The sequence below is a fragment of the Acipenser ruthenus genome, chromosome 9 (genome assembly GCF_902713425.1).
Source record: "Acipenser ruthenus chromosome 9, fAciRut3.2 maternal haplotype, whole genome shotgun sequence".
Classification (NCBI taxonomy): Eukaryota; Metazoa; Chordata; class Actinopteri; order Acipenseriformes; family Acipenseridae; genus Acipenser; species Acipenser ruthenus.
In genome coordinates, this window is record NC_081197.1 from 14,547,070 (window position 1) to 14,567,969 (window position 20,900).

The 20,900-nt window shown below is 36.2% G+C and overlaps 1 protein-coding gene across 8 annotated transcripts in view; it reads left to right on the plus strand.

The window, feature by feature from the left end:
* Window positions 1-20,900, plus strand: part of LOC117405949 (protein furry homolog) — a 111,693-nt gene that overhangs the window by 52,340 nt on the left and 38,453 nt on the right. For 7 of the 8 annotated variants that reach the window (XM_059030474.1, XM_059030475.1, XM_059030469.1 and 4 more), the window contains exons 3-23: window positions 80-133; window positions 2,122-2,261; window positions 2,851-2,941; window positions 3,272-3,351; window positions 3,444-3,524; window positions 5,736-5,904; window positions 6,331-6,423; window positions 6,626-6,724; window positions 7,279-7,380; window positions 8,581-8,684; window positions 10,195-10,303; window positions 10,562-10,648; window positions 10,904-11,075; window positions 11,207-11,339; window positions 12,370-12,477; window positions 14,150-14,405; window positions 15,182-15,364; window positions 16,358-16,444; window positions 17,753-18,012; window positions 18,286-18,475; window positions 18,806-18,930. In XM_059030474.1, the coding sequence (XP_058886457.1) occupies window positions 80-133; window positions 2,122-2,261; window positions 2,851-2,941; window positions 3,272-3,351; window positions 3,444-3,524; window positions 5,736-5,904; window positions 6,331-6,423; window positions 6,626-6,724; window positions 7,279-7,380; window positions 8,581-8,684; window positions 10,195-10,303; window positions 10,562-10,648; window positions 10,904-11,075; window positions 11,207-11,339; window positions 12,370-12,477; window positions 14,150-14,405; window positions 15,182-15,364; window positions 16,358-16,444; window positions 17,753-18,012; window positions 18,286-18,475; window positions 18,806-18,930 (2,723 nt within the window). The remainder of the gene's footprint in view (window positions 1-79; window positions 134-2,121; window positions 2,262-2,850; window positions 2,942-3,271; window positions 3,352-3,443; window positions 3,525-5,735; window positions 5,905-6,330; window positions 6,424-6,625; window positions 6,725-7,278; window positions 7,381-8,580; window positions 8,685-10,194; window positions 10,304-10,561; window positions 10,649-10,903; window positions 11,076-11,206; window positions 11,340-12,369; window positions 12,478-14,149; window positions 14,406-15,181; window positions 15,365-16,357; window positions 16,445-17,752; window positions 18,013-18,285; window positions 18,476-18,805; window positions 18,931-20,900) is intronic. The other variant, XM_059030470.1, reaches the window with a different exon arrangement.

The following is a 20,900-nucleotide window of genomic DNA, read 5'->3' on the forward strand; positions in this document are numbered from 1 at the left end:
TCTTTGGCTTCATACCAAATGGTTTGGGTCACTTTGCTTCAAGTTGTTTGTAATCAATCTTTCAATTGTATTTTCGCAGGAAAAACCATTATCCAAATCTCTACAGAGGGGAGAAGATTTACAGTTCGATCAGGTAAGTGACCTCAGTTCACAACATTGTTTCATAAAGCTGGTAGATATGGCAGTTACTCATTAAACAAGTGCACACATGCATCATTTGATATATATTACATATATAAGCAAAGTTATCACTGGACGTTGATGTGATTCAAATATTTCAAATACAGCTCTATAGATTAAAGATGGCTGTTAAACCTGTCCATGGATTGATTAGGTACTAGCATCAGATTCATTTTTTAATCTGTTTAAAAATCTGTCTTGCCCAAATAAAGTAAAAAAGTAAAAAAAAAAAAAGACATTTAAAGGAAGATCTTATGCTAATTGAATAGAAGGCAAAGAAGCCTTGGTTATAACACAATTAAAGCACAGGTAAAAAGTTATTGCATGAAGGCCACTTTATTGAAAATGTATATTTACAGGGTGACATGCTTGTTAAATAACTGAAGACACGTCACTGTCTCCCAAATGTTATAATGCTGACTGAGCCCTTTGGTCTGTATCTTTTACTTTGATGTTAAACAGGATGTTTATGTTTACTCGTATCCGCATGGTTTAGCTGCAAACATGTTTAATGACGCCCTGCTGCTGAGCAGACACACGTATGATCTATTATTTTTGTTTCAAACATTCTTTTCGATTTTTGTCAAGGAGACACATCTTGTAACTCACAGAGCTTTGCTTTACTGACAGGTTCGATAAGAACCTTTTGGTGAATTATCTTTTGATCTTGCGTTTGACATACCGGTACAGTAATGATCCCTATCTGTATTCCTTAACCTTATGATTCATGCAGTATCCCTGTACGGTACACATGTCACATTTATCCAGAGAACTACGCATCTTATTAAAAGTAGATAGGTCTTATTTATATAATACATGTGCATATATTATATAGATGTAGAGGAACCTCTCCATTTGACTATCTGTCCATACATATCTTTAGTACTGAGGAGCTTCTTAATCAAAATGTAGTGATGAAAAACCCAAAACAAAATACCTGCTCAGGTTTATAATCTCTGGCAGTTTATGTATGTCATTTCTGCAACATAAATAACGGCATTCACAAAGTTCTTGTGTTGACACAGCAGGGTAAAAATAATATACATCCATTAAGAATTATAAAAATAAATAAATACATGCGATTCCAAAGCCAATATGAAGGCCTTATTCACATAGAAAAGACCTTTTGAGACAAGGTCAGAACAACCAGATATTTGCTTATTGAGATCCGATATGCTCTAGGTGTATGGAGCTCATTTATGACGGAAGAAAACGGTCATTCAGGGCAACAAGAACGTATTTGTGCATCGGCCTACTACCATTCAGCAGCAGAACAGAGCCAAGATTCATCACTACCCTGCTGCTGCCTGTACAAAATGAAGGGGCTTCTGTATAAACCACAGGCTGGCTAGACTTCACTCCCATCCTGTTCGGAGAGTTAGACCTTTTTTAAACCCACCCTTCCTTCCTGACTTAAAGAGTACTGAATGGATCCATCATTTCGTATCCATACATTGATCACTTCTGTTAGACTTACTGTATGGGACGTAAATATGAATGCAAAATATCTTCATATCTAAATACATACTAGATACAGTATAGAAAATAGGCATGGAATTAAATTTGACTGTGTAAAATATTCACAAAATATAAATTCATGCCTTATTTAAAGAATGTTTTTTTTTTATTATTTTCAGAGTCTGTGTTTATGAATGGTGAGACACACAGTTTTACTATAGGGCCATACTCATGAGTTTAAAAATGTATGTGTGTCTGTTTTCAGGAGCTAAATCTGGGTTGGTATACATGAAACAGTTCTACACGTTTTGAACAGCATAGAACAGTTTTGTGAATGTGAAATTGTATTTAATTAATAAGAGCGTTATTTAATAACCTCATGAGCTAAAGCCCTTTGAATAGAGCCTACAAGAGTTTCATTAATATGTTTGTTTTATTTTAAGTTGCATTATAATATTTATAATATTTCTGTGTTCTTTTTAGCTAATCAGCTCAATGAGCTCCCTTGCAGAATACTGCCTGCCTTCTATTCTGCGCACCCTATTCGACTGGTATAAAAGACAAAATGGAATAGAAGATGAATCCCATGAGTACAGACCAAGAGCCAACACCAAGTCAAAAAAGTGAGCTGTTTAATGTCCCTGTGCTAGCTGGATCTGATGCAGGGGGTTTAAAAGCTTTAGGGTTAGCTTTGCAAAGCTCTTTAGTCCAAATCGTCACCAAATCAGAAATAAACATGTCAGATGTCTGGTACAGGTTTTTTTCATTTTATGTTTTTTTGTCCTTCACAATTTAGAGTAAAAATGTTATCTACGATTGAATTTGGAGGTGAAAGTACTGTATACATTATCAGAATGGTTTATATATTTTGTATTTACAACTATGGCAGGCAGGCAATTTATGTTACTAACATATTTGTTGTATTATTTCTCACTCATAGATCTGTTTAGTTCCCACAGAGCTGATGTTGTATACTTGCTCATTATATGGAAAATTTTACAATCCAAGCTCATACCAAATCTTAGGTCTTAGCACAACTTTTGCCTAAAGGGGTGTAAAGTCCCTTTTCATTGTGGAAAATGAGTACAGTATATTCATTGTGAGAGGTTTTCAGTTCCTTGTTACTGTAGTATCATCTAAGTACGGTGTATTTGTTTCTGAATCGAGTTACATGAGAATGAAATGACATTCTTTTCTACTTTCTTTTTGCAGTGATGAACAGCAAAAGGATTACCTGCTCGAAAGAAGGGATCTGGCAATCGATTTTATTTTTTCTTTGGTACTAATAGAAGTTTTAAAGCAGGTAGGTTTAGTAATGTAGGTTTGCCATGTTAAGAGATCTTGAAACATTGTGCCATGTTCACAAAACTTATAAGAACATATTTTAAAGAGCATTTTGTTTTGTTAAATACCATTTAGATTCATAAAAAACAAACAGCTTAAAAAAATATAGGGCCCACTTGAGAATAAAAAGGTGATTTTGAGGTGAAATGAAGGTAAAACAAAAAAAAGATGGCTAAAAAGCTCATGTAAGCTTATATAAGGGACAATACTACGCAACACTTTGTAAAAAAGCAGCACAACTAATACAATTTTAAAAAATGCCTGTTGTATTCTCTTGTCTTTTTTGCAGATTCCTCTTCATCCGGTCCCAGACAGTTTGATCCATGAAGTTATAAACTTGTCATTTAGGCACTTTAAATACAAGGAAGGGTAATTTACCATTTAATTGAGTTCAAGGCTTCATTTCAGTTAGGCCTGTCACAGATTGGTTTGAACTTATAATGAATTCTCTCTTTCCCTAGGTACCTTGGTCCTAACACTGGAAATATGCACATTGTAGCCGATCTGTATGCTGAAGTAGTTGGTGTTTTAGCACAGTCCAAGTAAGTCCAAAAGTTATAAAAACTAATAATAATAATTTTAATTAACATTTGTGAAGCTCTCCTGCACCATACATAATAAACACCCGATAATGTTACCAACTCTGTAGGCAGCTGGTAAAGGATTTTAGGAGTCAAAAAGAACTTGTTAACTTTTTTTTTTTTTTTTACAAGAGATTCCTGTCAAATTACAACTTTTAAAATGAATGTGGAACTGATCAGGTATGGGTTGGATAACATCAAATGCAAACTGGAACATCTTGTGTAATTCATTAAAAGGCAGTGTGTCTCCTTAATTTGCCTGATATTAGGGAGACAAAATAGAATTAATCAATTCTTAAGCAATACCATGATGGACTTGAGACGCTGTTGGAAACTGATTTTGAACTTAATTTGGGTCTGAAAAGGTACAATCTTAGAATACTCTTTGGAATTGAACTGTAGTTCTTAGTGAAGTACATTCTGAGAAGTGTGTTTTGGACAAGAGTCTTAGACGTGTCTTTTTCCTCCCATAATAGGAATGGAAATTGGTTTCTGTTTATGTGAAGTTGATAAATTCCCCAACATGGTGTAAGTCCTTAAGATAGTACCCTGGTTGGTTAGGCAAATACGTCTCTGGCATACCTATGTTCTTAGCCATTTGTGTTTTCCTTAGCAAATAATGTCCCAGCATCACATGTCATTATTTTGAAGCAGCAAAGACAAGCCAGTTTACAAACAGAAGCTGCGACAGATGGTTAACCACATAGTCTTAGATAGACACACAGCTTTAACTCCTTATAGCCCCCAGTAATGAAAAATGTAACAGTTGTTTATAATCCCTTTAATCTATAGGAATTCTGCAGTGGCATGTATCAGAAGCTGATTTGTAGGTTATATTGACTTGAATGAGATTTCATTCCTACTTAAACTTTTATTTTCCACATGCGTATTCTAAAAAAAAAAAAAAAACTGGCTTGATATAAAGAAAGATATGCAGAACTATGCAGAAAATAAAAGCAAATCTGTCCACGCGTGTGAAAAATCCAAAACAATGAGCCACCCTTGACCTTCTTTCCAATGCTCTTCAAAAAAATGCAACATTCAAAATATCAAATAGTATGAGAAAAATCCTAATAAAGATATCATACACAGCCGAACCTCCCACCGCCCCCTCTTCTGCCTGACCCTAAACGCCACTCAACCCCCCTCATGCGTGAGACTGGTAAAGTTACCAAGAAAAGTCTTTCTATAGCCTGGGTACACAAATAGAACAAACAACCAGCAATAAATAGGCAGCGTTCTATCTGTAATCCCAGATAGAACAAAATCTAAATATAAACCGCTATCCTTGCAAGGATCCCTGACGCAGCATTCCGTATAGAGCATTTCAATAAGCCCCAGCCTTATTGATAAGCCAAATAAACCCTTTGTAATAATCACAAACCGAGCCATCAGATTCAAACCTTAACCTTGGCTGTGAAAGCTGTGAAATTTGCCTGTATCTCTTCCTCACAATTACGCACCATTGGGGTTTCTTAGAAGTAATTTTTTTTCTTCTTTATAGATAAATGTAGCTATTAAAATTGTATCCTTTGTAACGCAGTAGTCAGGAGTATTAGAAAAATACCCTGTTCTGTGTGTTCTACGTGAGAACATTGTTTTCAGGTCAAATGCTTATGCGAAAAATAAGTGCCAGAACAATAAAGAACTGTGCTAAAATGGGGTAGGGTGTCATTCAGGTTTGTGGATGAGCAATATTTTGTGAAAACTCACACAATTACCAGCTCTCATGAGCTTAATACTGTAGCTTGAGTTTCTTACACGGGATAGGTAGCAAACAGTATTACTTAGAAAGGAGGAGATTCTAAATACGTATGAAACAGTTACTTGTAACTATTTGGAGCCCATAAAAATACAACTTCAGTCTGTGCAATTTTATTGTTTTTCAGTATGATTCATGTCCCGATTTCTGTCTAAATCAGGAGCATACAGTTGGTGTTTAAAGGAAAAAGTTCCCTCCATGAGAAGCTCATGGAAACCCATGGAAACATATATTTAAACATCTATCACAATGCCAGCTAAATAAAGAAAAATGAAAACCGATAATTCTTTCTTATAATTACAAAGAATATGTTTGGATTTTTGCAGAGTGTTCGCAGAGGGTACACTTACTGCTGTTTAAATCTGATAACAGCCTATTGTTCACTAATTGTGCTTTGTGATTTTCCTTAGGTTCCCTGCTGTGAAGAAGAAATTCACAGCTGAGTTGAAAGAGCTCCGTCATAAAGAACAGAGTCCTTATGTAGTTCAAAGCAGTATTAGTCTCATAATGGGCTTCAAATTGTTCCGCATTAAGATGTACCCTGTTGAGGACTTTGAAGCTTCATTTCAGTTTATGCAGGTAATGCCCACTGAGAGGGCTTGTTTATAGCACAAGTCTTTAGCTTCAGAATCACATGGGAGGTATTGGGCAATTTCAAGTTTTATGTGTGTAATCATTGTAAAACTTTATTCTAATTATGTCAAAGATCAGGCTTTGCACTTTTAGTGCATATTGAGATACAGAAAAGCAAAGTTTCTTTTTTTATCCCCTGTTAAAAAAAAATGAAGTACTTAGATAATATAATAACATATTTTACAGAACTTACAACATTTGATGGGATGGGAATGATTTCCTGTTGTTGTCTGCATTTATCTGTTGTCCAGCCAGGTTCAATCAAATGCCTTTTAGGCTTAAGGAAATAAAGTCCTGAAATGAAGATATTTCTTTTCTGTTCACTACCTGATAAAGTTGTGATCATGGATAATAAAATGGTTGTTTTTACAGGAATGTGCTCAGTATTTCCTTGAAGTAAAAGACAAGGATATTAAGCATGCACTAGCTGGACTATTTGTGGAAATTCTTGTTCCAGTAGCTGCGGTAAGCTGTTGGTTTTTAACACTGTGCTTTTGGTGCACACATACCACTGAAATAGGCAGAAATCAAAAGATATATTTACCAAGACCACTGTTTACATTTTTTAAGCTGTAGTTTTAAACACTAAGGTATTTAAACAAAAATAAAAAAATACAAAAAGACAGAAAATTAAAAATATATATACTTATATTGTTCTTCATTTTAGGCTGTTAAAAATGAAGTAAATGTTCCTTGCCTTCGCAACTTTGTTGAGAGCCTGTATGATACAACACTGGAGCTGTCTTCAAGAAAGAAACATTCTCTGGTGAGTAATCTGCACAAGCTGCGGTTGTTGTATATAAAAATGAACAAAAAGAACCAAACCAACATGCACTAAACAAAATAATCAATTTCAGGGGAAAAGAGTTAACTGGGTAAACTCACTAGAAAGATTCTGCTTATGCAAGTGGAAAGGGTGAGGATTAACTTGCACTCATCAAGGACACACACTGAGTGCTAAAATGCCACGCCACTGTGTTATATGTGTACACTTGAAGACTACACATTACCTAATGACAAATTATTATTATTCCAGATATCTCTGAAACATTTATGAAGTCCTTACGTTGCCTTACACTCCTTCACATGTCAAAATGTAATAGCTTTGTTGTGAAGCGTGTTAGAAAAATGCCAACACTTCAGTTAACATCTTGAATCTGTGATCTGTATCCTGTTGCTCTGTTCTATGCAGGTCTTTAATCATTTAAAATGTTTGCTGAGACATTATGCTTAAAAAGGGCCTGGCTGGAATGCTACAAACCAGTGAGCTCCAGATCTACTGACGAACTTGAACTCTGTTATTTCTTCTTTTGACTGCAGGCTCTGTACCCTTTGGTTACATGTCTTCTGTGTGTCAGCCAGAAGCAGTTCTTCCTAAACAGATGGCACATCTTTCTTAACAACTGCCTGTCTAATCTCAAAGTAAGTATTGAGCAACTACAAATTCCAATTCCTTTGAAATGCGTTGAAAGGAAAGTCTGGCACCAGATACCCCATAAAGATTGAATGTTCCCATCTGATTCTCAGTTCATCGAATTTTAAGCCAGGTTTGTTAGCTCTGTGGCACTTACATTTTGCTTGTTGCTCAGTTGATGTAACTTGACCCTACTTTAAAACTGTAAATATAAGTTCAGTGTACATTAGCACCTTAATCTATGCTCATTTAGCACTAAATAGGGTGAAATACTTCAGACTGCTTACTGCCAATACCCTAAAGCCCTTAATTGTCAGGTGAAATACTTAGTTTAGAATTCTATTTGTTGTTTCAGCAGGTTGGCATTCATTTCTTAGGCAGTAACAGTAGAACAAATCCAGTCCAACCAGAGTGTCTAACCTCTGTCAACTTTAATATTGTTGCATACCATTTACTGGCAAAATACGGTGCACATCAATAAATATCAAACTGTTAAAATGGGCGGTAGGCTTTGAGTTCATTTCAGATGTTTATTGGCTGCACAGTGATTTACCCTAGCCTTAGGATATAACCGACTCCTTTATCAAAATATAAGTGGTGGGGCAGGTCCTTTCAGTGCCTTTTTAGCTACATTTACATTCCCCCTGCTTGTTCCCTGTGTGTATTATTAGCACTGTTTATCATGTACAGTATGCTGTCTACTTTCACAGCATTCCTCTGAATACATGTGCAATCTACACTACACACACACGTGTTTATTTGTATATAGCTGTATTTTTGTTGATTTAATTAAGCTGTGACTGTCATCATTCTCCCAAGAAAACTTAAGAAAATAATTGTTTAGACTTCTGTGGCTGTAGCAGCTATCAGACCAGTTCTTAAGGGTTCTATTGACTTTACTGTGAGTTTGGGGCATCTTGTGAGACAGTCAGCATTGCACATGCTTATTATGTATTCTATTTTATCATCCCAATATATTCTGAATTGACATCTTCTGCGTTACTTAAGGTCTGAATTTAATCTAAAGTATATAGTAGTTTTATAGTCCATTAAAATACATGTCTCTTTAGTTACAGTATATGATGCCAATATAGACTTGCTGTTAGACTTGTGGTAAAAGGGGGAAAAAAGGTCTTTTAAGATTTAGTGATCTCAATGTGTTCAGTGCTTGTTAAGTAACTATTGATTATGTTTTATTTTATTTACAGAATAAAGATCCCAAAATGGCCCGTGTTGCACTGGAATCACTGTATAGGCTGCTTTGGGTTTACATGCTAAGAATTAAATGTGAAAGCAATACTGCAACCCAGAGGTATTATCACGTATATATAAAACATATTTGCACGTCATATTTCAATTGGAACATTCTCCTTGTGTGTTGAAAAGCAGCTACTTTTCTTTGGTTGGTTTCTGTTTGATTGCCACACTGTCATGTCTATAACGAAAACCATACTTCTGTATAATCATTTCAGTCAAGCTCCCAGTTTTCACTTCTCTGCTAAGCTTGTTTACATGTGCCCCTCATGAAAGAAAGCATTTATAGTTTAAAAACTCTCGCCCCTAGTAACATTCCAATCCCAGTTGATGCTTCATTAATTTGAAGTTGTCATAATGACATTCCTTAGTTCCTAATTAGTTAAAGTCACTAGATTTGAAAATACTATACATGGATTGTTCTAGAAATAAGCTTCTCTTCTCTCCATTTCTAATTGCTGATAATTTAATGGGAAAATCACAAGAAAATTACTTAGCCAACAGCACCGTGTACCCCCACGAGGAAAACATATTTCAGAGGCAAAGTGTTCTCCCTGGAAATAAAAGAACAATTACTGTATTGCGTGGTGAAATAGTGGGAATGTTGATCTTTGGTCACAATCTCAAGTTAAACCCTTAATTCAGATTTACGTCATCACATTTTCCCCAAGGAACCCTCATTATTTCTAAATGGTTAATGGTCTTAAAGAGTTAGTAGCAGGATTCTGAACACTGTAGCGTTCCATGTCCACAGGTGTTGCTACAACTGTTTAAATAACACATTTCTTTTCATATTTAACATCCTGACAACTTTTTACACTTATAACTTTAAAGTCTCTTTTCAAAATGTCTGCTCTAGTGCACTGACAGTGTAAGGATTATTGCCCACATTGTCAAACAGGTAACACAGCAATAACGATCCATGATGTGGTATGGAAATGAAAAGCCAGAGAACTTGTTATTATGTGTTTGTTTTTGTTTTTTTTTAATCGCTCTTCCTGCAGTGATTTAGAGGACAGATCTCAAACCCCAGTGCACTAGAGCGGACATTTTGAAAAGAGACTTTAACGTTTTAAGTGTAAAAAGTTGTCAGGATGTTAAATATGAAAAGAAAAATTACGGGTACGCTATTTAAATAGTTGTAGCAACATTTGAGGGCACATAATGCTATATTTTTTTGAACCCTGCTACTTACTCTTTAAATCAATGCGCTACAAATGGGAAATGGTTGCACAGAGGCAACTTCAGTGTACAATGAAATGAGCCATATCTAGAATGGTAACATTTTCATATTTTGACACACCAGTTGTGTCGCAATAATATTAATCAAAATACATTGGTAATTCATTTCAGCACTAGTACTAGTGTGCCACTGTGAAGCAAACTTTCCAAGGTTTTCATTGCTGGTAATGATGTGGTCTTTTAAGGTTCGTTTGAAGCACTAATTGACTGCCTCCCGACTACAGTATGTAGTATGGAGGTTGAAAACTCTGTTTGTCATTATTTACTACCTGCTGTTTTCTCTAAGGAATAGGGAACCCTGTTGATGTTTTGTTTTTTCATTCCAGCCGGCTCACTACTATCATCACCACGCTTTTCCCCAAAGGATCCCGCAGTGTGGTGCCCAGAGATATGCCTCTAAATATCTTTGTAAAAATAATACAGTTCATCGCACAGGTACAAAGCTACCATTGTATGTGGTGTTCTTTTTTAAGGCAAAAGTGACAAAACCTGTTAAATTTGGCTATGTTATCTCTCTCAGGCAGTATTTTCCTTATATATATATATTGCCAATAGCATCAAAATATTGTACACCATATTGTACAAAAACCTGCTATGATTAAGTGTCCTGTACAGTAGTGGTGATGTAAAGGATGGTAAAACTACCACGTTGTTATAAATACTTTGTAAATATTTACATGTTTTTCTCTACAGGAAAGACTTGATTTTGCTATGAAAGAAATCATCTTTGACCTTTTATGCGTGGGGAAAGCAGCAAAAGCTTTTAGTCTTAACCCTGAGGTATTTATTCCACACGTGTTATTTTACAAATGCTTTTCTTTATTTTTGTCTTTTAAATAGAGAAGATTATTTGTTTTGTTTTTTTATTACGTTTATTTGTGGAACTACCAGAGAACAAACATGAATAAATATATAAATACATCAATTGCCATGATAAAAGTGGGTTAATGATTTTAATTACTTTAATATTTATATTTATTGATTGTTTTCCCTCAACCTCTAACTTACACTTGGGTTCTGCTGTCCGTTTTGCAGAGAATGAATATAGGCCTGAGGGCTTTCCTTGTGATAGCTGATAACCTGCAACAGAAGGATGGTGAGCCACCCATGCCCAACACTGGAGCTGTTCTTCCCTCAGGAAACACCCTCAGAGTCAAGAAAACTTACCTGAGCAAAACGCTGACAGAGGAGGAAGCTAAACTCATCGGTAAGTCTGAAATACTTTCAGTTTAGTTGCAGTGTACAGATCACATTTCTGCATAAGAGTTCCATTCTTTTTTTCATCGTGTCATTTTTCATCCGTAAGAACACTGAATAAACTATATTTTATGTTTTCAGGTATGGCCTTGTATTATTCGCAAGTACGAAAAGCCATTGACCACATCCTCAGGCACCTAGATAAAGAAGTTGGCCGATGCATGATGATGACAAATGTGCAGATGCTGAACAAAGAACCTGAAGATATGATAACGTATGTGTGAGATCCCATGTTAATAAAGCCCACAGCAAATCAAACCTATGGCAGATACCACTGATGTTGATCTCAGTGAAAATTGCATTTTAAAGTGGCCAAATCTATGGCAGGGGTCCTGGTTCACAGAACAAATTTAAAACAACTGACAGGTTGGATTTTTTATACAGTATCATCAACAACGTTTTAGAACATGACAGAGAGTGGCTTTTGTACCACTTTGTTAGCTAATTAAAAAAGAGAATCTGATAGAGGACGGATAGCTGAACTATCCCCATGTGTCAAATGATTTCAAAGGTTTGATGCAGTGGAGTAAGGAACTAGAGAGGATAAAGATGGTGCCCATACTGAATCTCAAAGAACTAATAGAAAGGTGTAAATGAAAAACACTCTTATGGTAGGAAAAGCTGATGAGGTTAAAATGGTTACTTTCCTTCTTGTTCCAGCTCCAGTATTATGTAAGACAAAGGTAAACCATTGAAAAACAATTCCAAAAGAAAATCATCTGACAAAACAGTAAATATTGTGTAAAAACATTTACCGGAGCAACAGGCAACAATGTATGATTTACAAGGTGACCCACGTCTTTGGATATATGTAAACAGCTGGTGCTTCCAACAAATTGGTTGTGCTTTTCTATGATATGCAAGAAAGGTCAGATCAAAATCTAAATAGGTTTTATTAAAAATGTACAGTTCATATTTCTTTTAAATATTTTAAAGTGTTAACACATTGACTTTGAAAACAGAACCTTTGAGAGAACCATTTAAAAAAAAAAAACATAAAAAGCATTTTAAGACATTTAATATTTTAAGAAATATTAAAATGGAATGGGCTTTCTAATCCTGTTATTGAGGCAGAATCACTTGGGCCCTTAAAGACCCAACTTGACAAAGTTCTGCAAGCATTCAGCCACTATGAAACGAACAAGATTAGATGGGCCGAATGGCCTCCTCTTATCCGTACATTTGAGAGAGAAATCATGAAATACACCAAATAATCTTTAAGAAATGTATCACTCTTGTTCCAGGGGTGAAAGAAAGCCAAAGATTGACCTCTTCAGGACCTGTGTAGCAGCTATTCCTCGAGTACTGCCTGATGGGATGTCAAAGCTGGAGCTGATTGACTTACTGGCACGGTATGTTTCAGTGGGCAATCGAAGCTGAAGAAGCCACATTACCTCAGGTTCCTTGAGAAACCTATAGCCTGATATGTTCCGAACTTTACGGTCTATTGAGTGCAACCTGACCAGGGGAAATCACATGGGTTAGATGTAAACTATGGGCCCTATGTACTAATATTACTTCTGTGTTTGTAAATACTGCAAAATTGTAGCCTCTGTCCTTTGTAGAATTTTTGTGTGTAATGTACTAAACAACCGTTTACACAAGTACCGTAATATCACCGCAAGTTTACGAACAGCATAAATTACTGCACATTATACAGAAGAGAATTTGCATATCATTATAAATAGATTCGCAACGCCGAAAGTTAAAATTTAGAACTTCCGTCTGGCAAAGATAAATGAGTGGTACAGTGAACAGAAAGTAATAAGGAGATATAATAGGATCGAGTTCTGGCTTCTGCAGACTCCGACCTTGATGCAACTATGACACCGGCCAAAAAGAGAAGGAAAACAAATTTCCACAAAGATGAAATTGACCTGATAGTGAAATGGAAAAAAAACAAGAACTATTATTTAACACTGCGTAGGGCCAGAAAACATTAAGAAAAGAAACATGGAAAGAAATAACTAACAAAATAAATTCACTGGGACACTGTAAGTGACAGACACTTGACATTAAAAAATGGTGCTTTATTTTGAAGTAACTAAAAACCTGTAAACATTTAAACAGGAAGTTTCACATACGAACAGCTAGTTGAATCTACACCAGTGAGAGGCATGTGTAAAATAACAGGCACAAACTGAAGTGAAAAAGCGAAACTTCGATTTTATAGTGAGATTCATACATTTTCATACGAAAGTAGTTTGAAACGAACATTCGTAACTAAACTACCGCAGCAGGGATGAAATGAAGTTACTGGAGTGAAAATTACTTTAATACATCGCCAGTAGGTCTACGAAGTCACAAAAACCTAATAAAAGTCAAGATACGAAAGAAAAATCAATGATACATTGATACATCTGCTTGTGAAGAGAGGTTTTTTTTTTTTTGTAAATTAACATAGCTTCCAGAAAACCCTGGTTGTAAATGTGTGGCATAACTGTGATTTGAAGGCACAGCATGTTTGGCTAAGACAGTAAGAAAGACTATCACATTGGGTGTTATTTTGATTATAATTTAAGTGTTTTTTGGAATTCATTTTTAAAGAGGATGGTGGAAAAGCCCACTAACAGATCGCTTAAATGATTAGAACCAAGTTGGAACAATGTCCTTGATTGGAATGGAATGGTAAATTAACACTGTGTTAATAAAAGGAAACTTGTTCAGTACCATACTGCACATGTAAACCACAAGTATCCTTGGCTGGAGCATAATATACATATATGTGCATCCACCTGTACGTCCATCCGATGACATGCTTCAGAATTCAGAGTTTATGTACTGTATCTGGAGACCTGCTTATCAAATTGTGCTGAAACTTAATGAATACATTCTTTACAGCAGTAATAGTGAGTCCAGGCACTCCATCTGTCATTACGTATATATAGAGAACATATGATATACAGTATTCACAGAACTGCAGCCATGGAGGTCTACATTTTCATAATACAGATATGTCATTTTTAACAGATCGTTTTGTAATTTTGTGTTTTACATGAATCATTTCTCTTCATCTTAATCCAGGCTTACAATCCATATGGATGATGAACTTCGACTCATTGCTCAGAACTCTCTGCAGAGTCTATTGGTGGATTTTGCTGACTGGAGGGAGGACGTGCTGTTTGGTTTCACTAACTTCCTCTTGCGTGAAGTGCACGACACCCACCAGGGTCTTCTGGATATCTCTTTGAAGCTGCTGCTTCAGCTGCTAACTCAATGGAAGCTTGCAATACAAACTCAAGGGAGAGGCCATGACCAAACTAAAATAAGGACCTCGGAGGTATGGAATCAGCATATTAAATACACACAGCTGCTTAGAACAACTCCCCAAATTGCTGATGTTGCCAGCCATGTTGTCCCCTTTATATACAGGTGAATGATATCACTTGGACGTTCTTTAGAGTTTCTGTAATACCATCCAGTGTTGGGCTACTTCACAGTTTGAATCAGGCATTCACCATGTCCTAGGCTACTGTTTGGTATCGCTGTCTAAATCACTCAGTTCAAGCCTAATGTTCCCTTTTCGTACTACATTATTTCCTATCATCCTTACAAATAATTTTATATATTTGCTTTCATCATTTCCTGACTTTAAAACAATAGTAAAGAACCAAGAATAGTAAAGAATGAAATGTCACTGGAGTAACAACGTCTGACTATATTAAAATGTTTGTTATTCAATGGTGGAGTAGTGGTTAGGGCTCTGGCCTGGAGGGTTGTGGGTTCAATCCCAGGTGGGGGACACTGCTGCTGTACCCTTGAGCAAGGTACTTTACCTAGATTGCTCCAGTAAAAACCCAACTGTGTAAATGGGTAATTGTATGTAAAAATAATGTGATATCTTGTAACAATTGTAAGTCACCCTGGATAAGGGTGTTTGCTAAGAAATAAATAAATAATAATAATAATAATAATAATAATAATAATAATAATAATGGTCACACATTATTAATTGGATTTCAGTGAAATCGTGTAGGAATGCCGTCTGCTCTGTTGGTTTGAGTCCATGATTTAAAGTTCTATCAGTGTTTCAGCTTGATGATTCCTCTTTTGCAGTTAATACAGAATGGATCCAACCACAGACTGCAGCCCGAGAGGAGCCCACATTCCAATGTGCTGCACGCTGTGGAAGGATTCGCACTGGTGCTTCTCTGTAGCTGCCAGGTGGCCACGCGCAAGCTGGCGGTTTCAATCCTGAAGGAGATCCGTGCCTTGTTTACTTCCATAGGACAAACTGAGGTACGAAACACAAACCAAATACTTGGTTCAGTTAATGCTATATCACAAATCAGCACTTTATAAGCATTCTTAGAACAGAATGAAATGCGACACTAATAATCTCTGATGTACTATGTACTTACTGTAGTATGTGATAAGGTGAGTGGTCGCTTGTCCCATGTTAGGATGCCACTGGCATGCAGTGGTGGTGGCAAATCTACTGTGGGGCTGCACTGGTTGTGTGTGGCATGTTGACAAATAGGCATTAGTTACAGCAGCTATTCAAGCTCTGCTACAAGAGGGCTGACAAAAAAGGCTGTGTGTTAAAATGAGATATCGGTTATGCAGGTAGAGAGCTTGTATCTGTGTCTGCATGAGGGAAAGCTGCTCTCCTTTGAAGAGCCTGGAAACCGCTTCTGTTTGTTTTCGGTCAGCAAACAATAAAAAAAAAAAAAACACTTGAATTTGACTCCCTTCCCTTTTCACATGCTGTAATAAATCCTTTTATGACCGCATACGAGAAACCACAACACATGACTGTAGTTACACTGTAATTATCAGAACAATAATTTGTGATGATATGATATTCTGCATGGTGCAGTGTGGGTTTTCTAACCCCGTGGGGGACATGTATCTTAGCTGCTTATGTCAGTGAAAGTACGCTGAGGCACAAAACAGTTTAAATACAATAGTCTTATGAATAAATGAAATAATAAAACATTTGTTGACCTAAACTTTAGTATAACTTTAGTGATTGAATCGTTATGGATGATACAGCTATTGCGATACCTTGTTTGAATTGCTTTGATATCAAAATGTCATTTTAGTTTAGACATAATACAAGGAGCCTAAAGATCAAATCTTGTTTGGAAGATATTACAAAATAATCTGAACAATTGTTTTAATGGCACCATTAATTGCTTTGTATATTTCAGCGTGTCTGCATTACACGCATTGAGCATTGAATGTGGTGCTTGATGTTTTCACTTAAAATAAGGCTTGTCGTTCTTACAGGATGATGATAAGCCAATGATTGAAGTCATGGATCAATTAAGTTCAGCCGTCCTAGAAAGCTTCCTCCATGTAGCTGTTTCTGATTCAGTAAGTATGATAGGAATATATACTGTCTGTGGTTTTGTTAATCAGTTACTCTTACTTAATAAATGTATGTTTCTTATCAATATAAGGACATTCAGATGGCAGCTTACTGTTGATAGTATAAAACACAATGAAAACTATTGTATGAATGAACAATAATCTCCTCAAGTGGATAGATTGCTTTAAAATTGAACACAATGTATTTCATACTGGAGTATTCAAAGAACCTAGCAATGTCAGAATGCCATTCTCTATTTAATATTGGAGTATTCTAAGAACCTAGCAATGTCAGTGTGGCATTCTCTATTTAATATTGGAGTATTCTAAGAACCTAGCAATGTCAGTGTGGCATTCTCTATTTAATATTGGAGTATTCTAAGAACCTAGCAATGTCAGTGTGGCATTCTCTATTTAATATTGGAGTATTCTAAGAACCTAGCAATGTCAGTGTGGCATTCTCTATTAATATGGTTCTAGCATTTTAAAGGGTTTTTGTTTTGTTTTGTCATTTGGTAATTTTCTTTCCCTCTTTATCGAACACCAGTTTACAAAAGTGTTCACTTTAATGCTTTGTATTCATTAGTGATTCTAATACTTAGATAAAGTGATAATTACATTTAAAAGGATCTCAAACCCAATTGGTAGTGTACCTTTAAATTGTGCTTCTAAGTGCGTCTAAGTGAGTCCCTTGAAAAAATCAGAAAGGAGTGTGTTGCTAAAGGAATGGTTGAGCCTTTTATGCTAAGATTAATGATGTAATGAAGTGGTCGTGATTGCTGTATATCATTTTGTTCCCGATACCAGCTGCAAACTACGGCACTCAGTAAAAATAACCTTTAATTAGATAGTGTAACAGTAGTGTCTTATATCAATATGCAGGTTGCAAATTGACCCTGTGGTCCATCAGTGATTACTTCAGCTATCTGTACTGAATTCTCATCAGTGCCAATTTACAGCACATTTTTAAAAGCAGAAAAATAAGCATGGTAATGAATAGATGCTTCTTTCTGGAGTGATGCATTTTACTTTATCAATGTCCCTGCAAATAACAAGCCAACTACAGAAACGCTACGCTTAGAAAAAAACACATCTAAAATTCTTTGTTCCAGTGCAGTGGGGGGAAAAAATGTAGCTCAATGTAGCAGATATATTAATAATTTTACCTTTTTTAATTATTATTACTTCAAGAAAAGTAGTGAAAAAAGCTGCCGATGGAGCAGAAGCTTACAAAACATGTCCCTTTTTTTAAATCTACGTATTCAATATAATTGATACTATGACATTTAAATACATGTCAATGTATTTCAACAGGCTACCTTACCTTTTGCACACCACGTGGACCTGCAGTGGCTGGTAGAGTGGAACGCGGTCCTTGTTAACAGCCATTATGATGTGAGGAGCCCCTCTCACGTTTGGATATTTGCACAGTCGGTGAAAGACCCCTGGGTACTTTGCCTGTACAGTTTCCTAAGACAGGAGAATCTGCCCAAGCACTGTCCCACTGCTTTGAGCTATGCCTGGCCTTACGCATTCACCAGACTTCAGCTGCTGATGCCCTTGGTGGATCCTAAGTAAGTGTTATTGAAGCTCTTTTATATGGCTGTTATAAGACTAAATACAGATGAAGGCACTAGCCAAAATGTTTGTTTATTCAAGTGGACTTTGTAATACATTTAATTTTGCTCCAAGAAGAATGTACACTATCTTCTACAGTTAATATACAGTTTTCCCCTCGTTATGTTTATTTTTAAAACATGAATATCGTAAAATAATATTGACAGTAAATTAGTGACGGACCTTGTAAGTATCATGTGTATATGTTGTTAATATTTATCATTTTACAGCAGCCCTATTTACGCCAAGAAGATGAGCACATCTGGCAGTGGAGACAACCATGTCACTCTCTGGAGAAACTATCTCATTCTGTGCTTTGGAGTAGCAAAACCCAGCATCATGAGCCCTGGGCACTTACGAGCATCCACTCCTGAAATTATGGCAACTACTCCTGATGGCAGCATCAGCTACGACAACAAGGTGAAATTCTGGAACACAGTTTGTATCAATTCATTTGAGTATTTAATGGCTTACTTTGCAATTTAGATCTTGCAGGATTTTTAAAATGATGAGGATATAAAGCCATGAAAAAGAGGCGTAAATTAAACCTGTAAAAAACGCAAACTGAATTTGCTAATTAAGTGTATCTAGCTATTTGTGCCTTTCTACCAAAACCATTGTATTTCTACACTGAAATGGAAAGAATTTTTTTTTTCCAACACGTATTTATAGTATGTGGGGTTTCTTTTGAAAAAAGAAAACGACGCAGCTGTTGTTACTTATCCCTGTTGAAATGGTTTTGATTGTCAGGTGATCGGAACTCCGTCTGTGGCTGTGCTTCTGAAGCAGCTGGTTCCACTGATGAGGGTGGAGAGCATCGAAATAACTGAGTCTCTTGTTCTGGGGTTTGGGAGGACAAACTCTCTGGTGTTCAGGTACAGCACAGTCGTTATTTCACACCACTGCATTCAAAAAAATAAAATACAATTGAAATGGTAGTGAATGAGATATAACAAGGCTTAACTCAGTATGTTTGCTGTATGTGTAACTTAAATACATAAGCAGAGGGGACATTCGCAATGGAAAGGTAGAGTAGAGACAAGAGGTCTATTTTATCTAAACTGTGGCAGATCTAAATGTTGTGCCTCTAAACATATATATATATATATATATATATATATATATATATATATATATATATATATATATATATATATATATATATATAATATTAATCTGTTGGTGTTTCCTCCTGGGAGTGATTCATTAACCCACTTAATTACATGAATACATACAGTGTGTACAGTAGATCATTAAAATAGACCCCAATGTAAGTGACAAAAGCAATGTCCCTTACAAAAAGTATTTTTGCATGGTACTTTTTCCCATGGTTATACTATGCATTTATTATTATTATTTATTTCTTAGCAGACGCCCTTATCCAGGGCAACTTACAATTGTTACAAGATATCACATTATTTTTACATACAATTACATTATTTTTTACACATTATTTTTACATACAATTACCCATTTATACAGTTGGGTTTTTACTGGAGCAATCTAGGTAAAGTACCTTGCTCAAGGGTACAGCAACAGTGTCCCCCACCTGGGATTGAACCCATGACCCTCCGCTCAAGAGTCCAGAGCCCTAACCACTACTCCACACTGCTGCCCTGGTTTGCCATGTTTATTAATATTCTTTACCATACCTTGCTGGTCTTTACAGTGCTAACCAAGGCTTTACCACACATCCGCTATGTTTTATTACACTTTACCATGGGAAACTTTTATAAGGGGTCTCTTAATCATTAATCTATTTCCCCCTAAGCTTGAAAAGTGGCATCTAAGATAAAGCAGGAATTGAACTAAAGTAATCTGTGTGAGAGAGTTGTTTTTGCCAGAAGAAAGATAAAGTAAATGGCAGGCTCCTCTCGAAGAGATGCCAGTTTGCCTTCCATTTCTACTTTGACGTGAGGGAGTCATTTTTTTCTACTGGGTCCAAAACCTACATTTCTTGCAATGGTAGTTCAGAAAGGAGACATCTACTTAGATTTGAAATGAACAATTCTTTATTGCATTTGACAAATGCCCGTAATGAAATGTAATATAATTTGGCCCATGGCATTGTCCATTGGAGCTCGATAGCCGCCCCTATATGCTGGCCGAACTATGATGTAATGTATATTGATTGAACTAATGTGCGGGCAGGACAAGTGGCACCCTGGGCCACCTTCCCTCTAGACAAGGCGCGCTGCAAGGTGGAGGCAGAGGAGGAGGGGGACCAAACAAAGAAACGACAAGGAGGCGTAGACTAGAGGGCTATTCAAAGAAACAGTTTGATTACATATGTGATTAGTGGGTGGATTCCCCTTTCAGAAACACAGCATAGTTTCCAATAAATGGCATGCAGTTAAAATACCACAGGGTGTTTTTGTGACATTTGTAATGTTGTTTTAACACAGCATTGTATTTCAATGTTCCATCTGTCATGAACTTGGTGGTAGTGGTTGCTGATGGAGCTTCATCATTATGAAGGTTAATAATAAATGGCTGGCTCACAGTGCAAGCAGTAAAATACCTCCTTCATTGTACTGAACAGCTGCAGGTGTGTTCTCCAGTCCACTACAATAGAGGCAAACAATCACAATCACCAACACAAATAAAGCAAAAATCAGAGCAAGGGAAGTTGGCTTCTGTGTGTTTTTGCACATCCCTGCAACACTGATATATACATAAAAGTAGAAATATGCTTTGTTTTTAAATGATGAAATTATACATCTGAATTCACTATTGTATACCTCAGAACTTTTTTGTACAGCATTTATCAAATGGCCAATTCCAGGTCTATTGTCACAGACAGGCACTCAATTCCATTTAAACTATCAAGATAAGGGTTCCAATA